Source organism: Heterodontus francisci, unplaced genomic scaffold, assembly GCF_036365525.1.
Source record: "Heterodontus francisci isolate sHetFra1 unplaced genomic scaffold, sHetFra1.hap1 HAP1_SCAFFOLD_892, whole genome shotgun sequence".
NCBI lineage: Eukaryota > Metazoa > Chordata > Chondrichthyes > Heterodontiformes > Heterodontidae > Heterodontus > Heterodontus francisci.
This window is the reverse complement of record NW_027140525.1, coordinates 821-13026: the sequence shown is the minus strand read 5'-3', so window position 1 is coordinate 13026 and position 12206 is coordinate 821. Positions and strand designations below refer to the sequence as shown.

Below are 12206 nucleotides of genomic sequence, written 5' to 3'. Positions count from 1 at the left end.
AAAACTGTTTTTGTCGAGTGCAATTCAATTAACTCCAGGTTGGCCAACAGGTTAGTCATGTGACTGGCCTTTTGTTTGAGACAGCCTCACCTGTGAGGTTTGTGGATTCCTCACAGATTACCTGACACTCTCAGTTGGGGCGGTGGGGGGGTAGAGTGGAGGAGGGGTGGAATGCTGGCCCTTAGACATTCAATGACCATCTGGCTAATTGAATTCAGGAGTACTCCCATTGTCTCTCCATGCAACTGTCTTTTAGAATGCAAATGTGCAGCCATGTGTTCAGCCACTGTCCTGTGGTCTTTTTGAAAACAAGTTATGTTCAACATCCTCTATCAGGTCACTCCTCAGCCTTCTCTTCTCTAGAGAAAAGAGTCCCAGCCTGTTCAATCTTTCCTGATAGTTTGAAACAAGCGCCACTTATGGGATTAATCACTGAAATTTCCTTTCTTAGGTATTCTACACTGTTCTATCTATAAAAAGGATATGGAGGCACTGAAAAAGGTGCAAATAAAGATTTATTAGGATGATACATGGGCGGCGCAGTGGTTAGCACCGCAGCCTCACAGCTCCAGGGACCCGGGTTCGATTCTGGGTACTGCCTGTGCGGAGTTTGCAAGTTCTCCCTGTGTCTGCGTGGGTTTTCGCCGGGTGCTCCGGTTTCCTCCCACATCCAAAGACTTGCAGGTTGATAGGTAAATTGGCCGTTGTAAATTGCCCCTAGTGTAGGGAGGTGATAGGGAATATGGGATTACTGTAGGGTTAGTATAAATGGGTGGTTGTTGGTCGGCACAGACTCGGTGGGCCGAAGGGCCTGTTTCAGTGCTGTATCTCTAAAAAAAAAAGATACCAGAACGGAGAGGTTATGACTATCGGGAAAGCTTGAAGAGGTTGGAGCTGAGAGCATTGTGCTAACTCTCGGCATCTGGGTTTGTGTGTGTGTGTGTGTGCCTGTGTGTGTCACTGTGTCTGTGTGTCACTGTGTGTGTGTGTGTGAAGTGTATTTGAGCTCAGGACAGTGGGTGTAGGGGGAAACGGGGAACGGGATGGAGGAGGGAAATACAAATGCAGAAAGAACCTTCCGACACATTCCATGTTATTGTTTCTTTGCCGTTCGACTGTAAAGTACTTTTGTAAACTCTTTCCTGATCGTGTCACTGTCACCTCCTCCTCTGCCCCCCCCCCCCCACGCTCCCTCCCTGCACCCTCTCTCCCATCTCCCTCTCCCTCAACCCCATCCCCTCTCCCCTCCCCACCCCCTCTCTCCTCTTTCACTACCTCACCCTCTCCCCCTCCCACCTCTCCCAACCCCTCCCCATTTCTTCTCTCTCCCTCTTTCCCCTCCCATCTCTCCCCCTCCCCCATTTCTCTCCTCACTCCATCTCCTCTCCTTGGCCCCTACCCCCATCTCCCTCTCCCTCCCCTTCCATTTCCCTCTCCTTCTCCCCCCATTTCTCCCTCTCCCCAACTCCTCGCTCCCTCTCCCCTCCGTCTACCCCCCCCCCTCCCATCTCTCTCTCTCTCTCCCGCACCCCCTTTTCCCCTCCCTCTCTCCCTCTCCCCCTGCCCCCCTCTCCCCTCCCTCCTTCCCTCCCCCCACATCCCTCACCCCTTCACCACCCCCCCCTCCACCTCTCTTCCCCCCCATCTCCCTACAGGCCCGTTTTAAGGTCCAAACTACCACAGAGCCCCGCATTGGGTCTACCACCTGACCAGTTTCTGGATGATTGTCATGGTGATCGCCTCAATCTTCACCAATGGGCTGGTGCTGGTGGCAACCTGGAAATTCCGGAAACTGCGTCATCCACTGAACTGGATCCTGGTTAACATGGCCATCGCAGACCTGGGAGAGACCCTCTTGTCTAGCACCATCAGCATCATCAACCAGATCTTCGGCTGCTTCATCCTCGGCCACCCCATGTGCATCTTCGAGGGCTTCACAGTGTCCATGTGCGGTACGAACGCAGGAAAATAGCAGCAGCTGGAGTAGGCCATTCACCCCATCAAGCCGGTTCCGTCCTTCAATAGAATCCTCAACCTCAACTTCAGTTTCCCGCACCATATCACAGCACTGCCCCTCCGACAGCGCGGCGCTCCCTCAGTACTGACCCACCGACAGTGCAGCGCTCCCTCAGTACTGACCTTCCGACAGTGCGGTACTCCCTCAGTACTGCCCCTCCGACAGTGCGGCGCTCCCTCAGTCCTGACCCTCCGACAGTGCGGCGCTCCCTCAGTACTGACCTTCCGACAGTGCGGCGCTCCCTCAGTCCTGACCCTCCGACAGTGCGGCGCTCCCTCAGTCCTGACCCTCCGACAGTGCGGCGCTCCCTCAGTACTGACCTTCCGACAGTGCGGCGCTCCCTCAGTACTGACCCTCCGACAGCGCGGCGCTCCCTCAGTACTGACCCTCCGTCAGCGCGGCGCTCCCTCAGTACTGACCCTCCGACAGTGCGGCACTCCCTCAGTACTGACTCTCCGACAGTGCGGCACTCCCTCAGTACTGACTCTCCGACAGTGCGGCGCTCCCTCAGTACTGACCCTCCGACAGCGCGGCGCTCCCTCAGTACTGACCCTCCGTCAGCGCGGCGCTCCCTCAGTACTGACCCTCCGACAGTGCGGCACTCCCTCAGTACTGACTCTCCGACAGTGCGGCACTCCCTCAGTACTGACTCTCCGACAGTGCGGCGCTCCCTCAGTACTGACCCTCCGACAGCGCGGCGCTCCCTCAGTACTGACCCTCCGTCAGCGCGGCGCTCCCTCAGTACTGACCCTCCGTCAGCGCGGCGCTCCCTCAGTACTGACCCTCCGACAGTGCGGCGCTCCCTCAGTACTGACCCTCCGACAGTGCGGCGCTCCCTCAGTACTGACCCTCCGACAGTGCGGCGCTCCCTCAGTACTGACCCTCCGACAGTGCGGCGCTCCCTCAGTACTGACCCTCCGACAGTGCGGCGCTCCCTCAGTACTGACCCTCCGACAGTGCGGCGCTCCCTCAGTACTGACCCTCCGACAGCGCGGCGCTCCCTCAGTACTGACCCTCCGTCAGCGCGGCGCTCCCTCAGTACTGACCCTCCGTCAGCGCGGCGCTCCCTCAGTACTGACCCTCCGACAGTGCGGCGCTCCCTCAGTACTGACCCTCCGACAGTGCGGCGCTCCCTCAGTACTGACCCTCCGACAGTGCGGCGCTCCCTCAGTACTGACCCTCCGACAGTGCGGCGCTCCCTCAGTACTGACCCTCCGACAGTGCGGCGCTCCCTCAGTACTGACCCTCCGACAGTGCGGCGCTCCCTCAGTACTGACCTTCCGACAGTGCGGCACTCCCTCAGTACTGACCTTCCGACAGTGCGGCGCTCCCTCAGTACTGACCTTCCGACAGTGCGGCGCTCCCTCAGTACTGACCTTCCGACAGCGCAGCGCTCCCTCAGTACTGACCCTCCGACAGTGCGCCGCTCCCTCAGTACTGACCCTCCGACAGTGCGGCACTCCCTCAGTACTGACCCTCCGATAGTGCAGCACTCCCTCAGTACTGACCTTCCGACAGTGCGGCGCTCCCTCAGTACTGACCTTCCGACAGTGCGGCACTCCCTCAGTACTGACCCTCCGACAGCGCGGCGCTCCGTCAGTACTGACCCTCCGTCAGCGCGGCGCTCCCTCAGTACTGATCCTCCGACAGCGCGGCGCTCCCTCAGTACTGACCCTCCGACAGTGCGGCGCTCCCTCAGTACTGACCTTCCGACAGTGCGGCGCTCCCTCAGTACTGACCTTCCGACAGTGCGGCGCTCCCTCAGTACTGCCCCTCCGACAGTGCGGCGCTCCCTCAGTCCTGACCCTCCGACAGTACGGCGCTCCCTCTGTCCTGACCCTCCGACAGCGCGGCGCTCCCTCAGTACTGACCCTCCGACAGTGCGGCGCTCCCTCTGTACTGACCTTCCGACAGTGCGGCGCTCCCTCAGTACTGACCCTCCGACAGTGTGGCACTCCCTCAGTACTGACCCTCCGACAGCGCGGCGCTCCCTCAGTACTGACCTTCCGACAGTGCGGCGCTCCCTCAGTACTGACCCTCCGACAGCGCGGCGCTCCCTCAGTACTGACCCTCTGACAGTGCGGCACTCCCTCGGTACCTCACTGGGAGTGTCAGCCTGGAATTTGGATCTCACTTTCCCCAGAGTGGGGTTTGGAACCACAATCTTCTGTGCCACAGCTGAGACTTTTTTGACGGAGGGTATTGGGGCAATGATTGAAGCAGAGACTGCATCAGGATTTATGTTTGTTGAAAGAGGGGTGGGTCCATAGGGTGAGGGTGGGGATATGGGATCTGGGTGGGGATATGGGGTCAGGGTAGGGATATGGGATCTGGGTGGGGATATGGGGTCAGTGTGTGGATATGGGGTCAGGGTGTGGATATGGGGTCTGGGTGAGATATGGGGTCAGGGTGAGGATAGGGGGTCAGGGTGTGGATATGGGGTCTGGGTGAGATATAGGGTCAGTGTGGGGATATGGGGTCAGGGTGTGGATATGGGGTCAGGGTGTGGATATGGGGTCTGGGTGGGGATATGGGGTCTGGGTGGGGATATGGGGTCAGGGTGAGGATAGGAGGTCTGGGTGGGATATGGTCTCAGGGTGGGGATATGGGGTCAGCATGGGAAATGGGGTCTGAGTGTGGTTATGGGGTCTGGGTGTGGTTGTGGGTTCTGGGTGGGATATGGGGTCTGGGTGGGGATATGGGTTGAGGGTGGGGATATGAGGTGAGGGTGGGGATATGGGATCTAGATGGGGATATGGGGTGAGGGTGGGGATATAAGGTCTGGGTGGGGATATGGGGTCTAGCTGGGCATATGGGGTCTGGGTGGGGATATGGGTTGAGGGTGGGGATATGGGGTGAGGGTGGAGTTATGGGATCTAGATGGGGTATGGATTGAGGGTGGGGATATGGGGTCTGGGTCAGGGTGTGAGGTCTGGCTGGGTATATAGGATTTAGATGGGGGATATAGGCTCAGGGTTGGGATTATCAGGTATGGACAGGGATATTGGGGTTCAGAGGTCAGGAGGGGAGGACGCGAGGTTAGGGTACAGTTTATGTTGTGGGTGAACCCCAGTGCGGACTGTCTGGTGGTAGGTGTCTCCCTCTGTTGTGTTGACGTGCTGACACTGCTGGTTGCCTTTGGCGGGTATCACAGCTCTCTGGTCGTTGACCATCATTGCCTGGGAGAGGTGGGTGGTCGTCTGTAAGCCTTTCGGCCATGTCAAATTCGATGGCAAATGGGCAGCATTTGGCATCATCTTTTCCTGGACCTGGTCCGTCATTTGGTGCCTCCCTCCCATCTTCGGCTGGAGCAGGCGAGGCCCTTTCGTGCTCTGCACCCCCCCCCCCTCCCTCTTCCGCCACCCACCCCCTCTCCTTCTTTCGTCACCAGGCTGCATTTTTCTATTTTTAGGCCTCGTATAGTTTAACCTCTTGTCTGTCTCATTATGTTCTAAATCGGGTTTGTAGATGTGATTCAGTCTCCTTTCTGTGTGTATTTTCATTCTAAATGCCCCTGCTCACCTTTATAATGGGCAACGCATATGTAAACATGTCACAGCGCAGTTACACCCTCCTGCCAGTGGTGGCGCTCTTGCGTGACGTTTACATGGTGTTCATTTTAAACAGTGATGAGCAGGAACCCGGGCTGATTTCCCTCTCTATCTCTAACCCAGGGTAGTAAGGCCAATTGTAGACTTTATCCTGTCTAATTTGCCACTTAGGAACAGGTAAAGACCATTAGCCCTGCAGTGTAAGAGTATCAAAGGGTTTGTCTCCAGAATGTAAAGATTACCGCCCACCAGGGTGATGTAATAGATCATGTGGGAGAGACTCAAGAACAGTTACAGTGTGGCTTAGCCGAGTGTGGAGTGTATATAGTTACGATACAATAAAGATTCCTGTTTAAACATCGGGCTGCCTCAATGTGCCGCGGTCTCGATGATGTCAAAGGTTTTATTCTAACATTAGATATGGCCGCACGGACTGAAGACATCGTGTGGTCCCGATGTGTTTAGTGGGAGCAGAGACCCTGGCGTCAAGTCCTACATGTTCACGCTGACAGTCACATGCGCTGCTCTCCCTCTCACCATCATCATCAATCTGTTACCTCCAAGTCTGGATGGCTATCCGAGCGGTGAGTTCATCGACAACTTCATCGACTCACAGCGTCTCACACACTCTCACGCTCACTCACACACTGACACACACACACAGGATCCCATCCATCAACACTACAGCTCAAACAGGGGGAGGCGTGGCCCAGTAACTCACCCTCACTCACATTCACACACTGACATTGACGGAGTGTTGTATGTGTGAGCTGGTGTGTTGCAGGTGTGAGCCGGTGTGTTTTAGGTGTGAGCTGGTGTGTTTTAGATGTGAGCTGGTGTGTTTTAAGAGTGAGCTGGTGTGTTGTAGGTGTGAGCTGGTGTGTTGTAGGTGTGAGCTGGTGTGTTGTAGGTGTGAGTCGGTGTGTTGTAGGTGTGAACCGGTGTGTTTTAGGTGTGAGCTGGTGTGTTGTAGGTGTGAGCTGGTGTGTTGTAGGTGTGAGTCGGTGTGTTGTAGGTGTGAACCGGTGTGTTTTAGGTGTGAGCTGGTGTGTTGTAGGTGTGAGTCGGTGTGTTGTAGGTGTGAGCTGGTGTGTTTTAAGTGTGAGCTGGTGTGTTGTAGGTGTGAGCTGGTGTGAGCCGGAGTGTTTTAGGTGTGAGCTGGTGTGTTTTAGGTGTGAGCTGGTGTGTTTTAAGTGTGAGCTGTTGTGTTGTAGGTGTGAGCTGGTGTGTTGTAGGTGTGAGCTGGTGTGTTGTAGGTGTGAGTCGGTGTGTTGTAGGTGTGAACCGGTGTGTTTTAGGTGTGAACTGGTGTGTTGTAGGTGTGAACCGGTGTGTTTCAGGTGTGAGCTGGTGTGTTGTAGGTGTGAGCTGGTGTGTTGTAGGTGTGAGTCGGTGTGTTGTAGGTGTGAACCGGTGTGTTTTAGGTGTGAGCTGGTGTGTTGTAGATGTGAGCTGGTGTGTTGTAGGTGTGAGTCGGTGTGTTGTAGGTGTGAGCTGGTGTGTTTTAAGTGTGAGTTGGTGTGTTGTAGGTGTGAGCTGGTGTGTTGTAGGTGTGAGCCGGTGTGTTGTAGGTGTGAGCCGGTGTGTTTTAGGTGTGAGCCGGTGTGTTGTAGGTGTGAGCTGGTGTGTTGTAGGTGTGAGTCGGTGTGTTGTAGGTGTGAGCTGGTGTGTTGTAGGTGTGAGTCGGTGTGTTTTAGGTGTGAGCTGGTGTGTTTTATGTGTGAGCTGGTGTGTTGTAGGTGTGAGCTGGTGTGTTGTAGGTGTGAGCCGGTGTGTTGTAGGTGAGAGTTGGTGTGTTGTAGGTGTGAGCTGGTGTGTTGTAGGTGTGAGCCGGTGTGTTGTAGGTGTGAGCTGGTGTGTTGTAGGTGTGAGCTGGTGTGTTGTAGGTGTGAGTCGGTGTGTTGTAGGTCTGAGCTGGTGTGTTGTAGGTGTGAGTCGGTGTGTTGTAGGTGTGAGCTGGTGTGTTGTAGGTGTGAGTCGGTGTGTTGTAGGTCTGAGCTGGTGTGTTGTAGGTGTGAGTCGGTGTGTTGTAGGTGTGAGCTGGTGTGTTGTAGGTGTGAGTCGGTGTGTTGTAGGTGTGAGCTGGTGTGTTGTAGGTGTGAGCTGGTGTGTTGTAGGTGTGAGTCGGTGTGTTGTTGGAGTGAGCTGGTGTGTTGTAGGGGTGAGCTGGTGTGTTGTAGGTGTGAGCTGATGTGTTGTAGGTGTGAGTCGGTGTGGTGTAGGTGTGAGCCGGTGTGTTGTAGGTGTGAGTCGGTGTGTTGTAGGGGTGAGCTGGTGTGTTGTAGGTGTGAGTCGGTGTGTTGTAGGTGTGAGCTGGTGTGTTGTAGGTGTGAGCTGGTGTGTTGTAGGTGTGAGTCGGTGTGGTGTAGGTGTGAGCTGGTGTGTTTTAGGTGTGAGCCGGTGTGTTTTAGGTGTGAGTCGGTGTGTTGTAGGTGTGAGCTGGTGTGTTGTAGGTGTGAGCTGGTGTGTTGTAGGTGTGAGTCGGTGTGGTGTAGGTGTGAGCCGGTGTGCTGTAGGTGTGAGTCGGTGTGTTGTAGGTGTGAGTCGGTGTGTTGTAGGGGTGAGCTGGTGTGTTGTAGGTGTGAGTCAATGTGTTGTAGGGGTGAGTCAGTGTGTTGTAGGGGTGAGCTTGTGTGTTGTAGGTGTGAGTCGGTGTGTTGTAGGGGTGAGTCGGTGTGTTGTAGGGGTGAGCTGGTGTGTTGTAGGTGTGAGCTGGTGTGTTGTATGTGTGAGTCGGTGTGGTGTAGGTGTGAGCCGGTGTGTTGTAGGTGTGAGTCGGTGTGTTGTAGGTGTGAGTCGGTGTGTTGTAGGGGTGAGCTTGTGTGTTGTAGGTGTGAGTCGGTGTGTTGTAGGGGTGAGTCGGTGTGTTGTAGGGGTGAGCTGGTGTGTTGTAGGTGTGAGTCGGTGTGTTGTATGTGTGAGTCGGTGTGGTGTAGGTGTGAATCAGTGTGTTGTAGGTGTGAGTCGGTGTGGTGTAGGTGTGTTGTAGGTGTGAGTCGGTGTGTTGTAGGTGTGAGTCGGTGTGGTGTAGGTGTGAGTCAGTGTGTTGTAGCGGTGAGCTGGTGTGTTGTAGGTGTGAGCTGGTGTGTTGTAGGTGTGAGTCGGTGTGTTGTAGGTGTGAGTCGGTGTGGTGTAGGTGTGAGTCGGTGTGTTGTAGGTGTGAGTCGGTGTGTTGTAGGTGTGAGTCGGTGTGTTGTAGGTGTGAGTCGGTGTGTTGTAGGTGTGAGTCGGTGTGGTGTAGGTGTGAGTCAGTGTGTTGTAGCGGTGAGCTGGTGTGTTGTAGGTGTGAGCTGGTGTGTTGTAGGTGTGAGTCGGTGTGTTGTAGGTGTGAGTCGGTGTGGTGTAGGTGTGAGTCAGTGTGTTGTAGGTGTGAGTCGGTGTGGTGTAGGTGTGAGTCGGTGTGTTGTAGGTGTGCGTCGGTGTGTTGTAGGTGTGAGACGGTGTGTTGTAGGTGTGAGCTGGTGTGTTGTAGGTGTGAGTCGGTGTGTTGTAGGTGTGAGCTGGTGTGTTGTAGGTGTGAGTCGGTGTGTTGTAGGTGTGAACCGGTGTGTTTTAGGTGTGAGCTGGTGTGTTGTAGGTGTGAGCTGGTGTGTTGTAGGTGTGAGTCGGTGTGTTGTAGGTGTGAACCGGTGTGTTGTAGGTGTGAGCTGGTGTGTTGTAGGTGTGAGTCGGTGTGTTGTAGGTGTGAGCTGGTGTGTTGTAGGTGTGAGCTGGTGTGTTGTAGGTGTGAGTCGGTGTGTTGTAGGTGTGAGTCGGTGTGGTGTAGGTGTGAGTCAGTGTGTTGTAGGTTTGAGTCGGTGTGTTGTAGGTGTGAGTCGGTGTGTTGTAGGTGTGAGCTGGTGTGTTGTAGGTGTGAGTCGGTGTGTTGTAGGTGTGAGCTGGTGTGTTGTAGGTGTGAGCTGGTGTGTTGTAGGTGTGAGTCAGTGTGTTGTAGGTGTGAGTCGGTGTGTTGTAGGGGTGAGCTGGTGTGTTGTAGGTGTGAGCTGGTGTGTTGTAGGTGTGAGCTGGTGTGTTGTAGGTGTGAGTCAGTGTGTTGTAGGGGTGAGTCAGTGTGTTGTAGGTGTGAGCTGGTGTGTTGTAGGTGTGAGCTGGTGTGTTGTAGGTGTGAGTCGGTGTGTTGTAGGTGTGAGTCGGTGTGGTGTAGGTGTGAGCTGGTGTGTTGTAGGTGTGAGTCAGTGTGTTGTAGGGGTGAGTCAGTGTGTTGTAGGTGTGAGCTGGTGTGTTGTAGGTGTGAGTCAGTGTGTTGTAGGGGTGAGTCAGTGTGTTGTAGGTGTGAGCTGGTGTGTTGTAGGTGTGAGTCAGTGTGTTGTAGGGGTGAGTCAGTGTGTTGTAGGTGTGAGCTGGTGTGTTGTAGGTGTGAGCTGGTGTGTTGTAGGTGTGAGTCGGTGTGTTGTAGGTGTGAGTCGGTGTGTTGTAGGGGTGAGCTTGTGTGTTGTAGGTGTGAGCTGATGTGTTGTAGGTGTGAGTCAGTGTGTTGTAGGGGTGAGCTTGTGTGTTGTAGGTGTGAGCTGGTGTGTTGTAGGTGTGAGTCGGTGTGTTGTAGGTGTGAGTCGGTGTGGTGTAGGTGTGAGCTGGTGTGTTGTAGGTGTGAGTCGGTGTGGTGTAGGGGTGAGTCAGTGTGTTGTAGGGGTGAGCTTGTGTGTTGTAGGTGTGAGCTGGTGTGTTGTAGGTGTGAGTCGGTGTGTTGTAGGTGTGAGTCGGTGTGGTGTAGGTGTGAGCTGGTGTGTTGTAGGTGTGAGTCGGTGTGTTGTAGGTGTGAGTCGGTGTGGTGTAGGTGTGAGTCGGTGTGTTGTAGGTGTGAGCTGGTGTGTTGTAGGTGTGAGTCGGTGTGGTGTAGGTGTGAGCTGGTGTGTTGTAGGTGTGAGTCGGTGTGTTGTAGGTGTGAGTCGGTGTGGTGTAGGTGTGAGTCGGTGTGTTGTAGGTGTGAGCTGGTGTGTTGTAGGGGTGAGCTGGTGTGTTGTAGGGGTGAGTCAGTGTGTTGTAGGGGTGAGCTGGTGTGTTGTAGGTGTGAGCTGGTGTGTTGTAGGTGTGAGCCGGTGTGTTGTAGGGGTGAGCTGGTGTGTTGTAGGTGTGAGCTGGTGTGTTGTAGGGGTGAGCTGGTGTGTTGTAGGGGTGAGCTGGTGTGTTGTAGGGGTGAGTCAGTGTGTTGTAGGGGTGAGCTGGTGTGTTGTAGGTGTGAGCTGGTGTGTTGTAGGTGTGAGTCAGTGTGTTGTAGGGGTGAGTCAGTGTGTTGTAGGGGTGAGCTGGTGTGTTGTAGGGGTGAGCTGGTGTGTTGTAGGGGTGAGTCAGTGTGTTGTAGGGGTGAGCTGGTGTGTTGTAGGTGTGAGCTGGTGTGTTGTAGGTGTGAGCCGGTGTGTTGTAGGGGTGAGCTGGTGTGTTGTAGGTGTGAGCTGGTGTGTTGTAGGGGTGAGCTGGTGTGTTGTAGGGGTGAGCTGGTGTGTTGTAGGGGTGAGTCAGTGTGTTGTAGGGGTGAGCTGGTGTGTTGTAGGTGTGAGCTGGTGTGTTGTAGGTGTGAGTCGGTGTGTTGTAGGTGTGAGCCACTACGTTGTAGGAATGAATAGCTCTTTTGGTGACACTTTGTGCTGCTCCTGCAGGTTGCCATGCAGCAGAAAGATTCCGAGACGTCACAGAAAGCCGAGAAGGAGGTTTCAAGAATGGTGGTTGTGATGATCGTCACCTTCTGCTTCTGTTGGGGTCCTTATACCTTTTTTGCCATCTTTTCTGCCTTAAACCCCGGGTATTCCTTCCACTCACTAACAGCTGCCCTACCTGCCTATTTTGCCAAGAGTTCCACCGTCTACAACCCCATTATCTATGTCTTCATGAATAGACAGGTGAGGAGCAAAGACCTTCCTTCAACTGAAAAAACAGTCCTCGTTATCTGTTTGTCTGTTATCTGTTATTTAACCCCGTGCTGTACCTGTCCTGGGAGTGTTTGATGGGGGACAGTGCAGAGGGAGATTTACTCTGTATCTAACCCCCGTGCTGTACCTGTCCTGGGGAGTGTTTGATGGGGGACAGTGTAGAGGGAGCTTTACTCTGTATCTAACTGTGTTTTCCTCTCCTCTTTCAGTTCCGTAACTGTATATTGCAGATCTTTGGGAAGAAAGTGGATGATGGGTTCGAGGTCTCTTCGACGTGCAAAACGGGGGTGTCCTCTTTTTCCAATTCCTCGCTTTCTCCTGCCTGAGACTCAGAACGCAGCGGAACAGTGTCGGCTTCTGCCGGAGTGCTGGAATTCCAGGAAGCAGACCCACCCTTTCCCGCTACTTATCTCTTACTCCACTGAGTTCTCATTTTGGACAATTCCCGTTAACCTGCCAGATTCCCAATGGCACGTTGGTTTGAAGCATTGACAGAGTTGCAGTCCATCAAATAATATAAAGATTTAGAAGAGTTCGCACAGGAACTGAGTGTCTCTCACAACTGGGATTGTGCCTCATGTGTGTTGTCTCTCCGTTGCCCACCTGTTGAATCCTTAAGTCCCACTACAGGCTACCGTCGCTGATGCTGGGTGTGGGAATGGGATCGTTCCCAGGATATTAAAGGTTTGTGAGTTCAAATCCCACTACACAGGCCCGAGCATGTAATCCAGTCCGATTACCACCCCCCACCCCCCCCACTGCAGTACTGAGGGA

The 12206-nt window shown here is 54.5% G+C and overlaps 1 protein-coding gene across 1 annotated transcript; it reads left to right on the top strand.

Annotated features, from left to right (window-relative positions):
- The first annotated feature begins 1651 nt into the window (after positions 1-1651).
- On the top strand, positions 1652-11758 carry LOC137360058 (red-sensitive opsin-like). Its single transcript, XM_068025651.1, is given in 6 exon segments — positions 1652-1951; positions 5162-5344; positions 5987-6115; positions 6117-6152; positions 11163-11402; positions 11642-11758. Coding segments are annotated over 6 exon segments (936 nt in total). The 5' UTR covers positions 1652-1720.
- Positions 11759-12206: the final 448 nt, after the last annotated feature.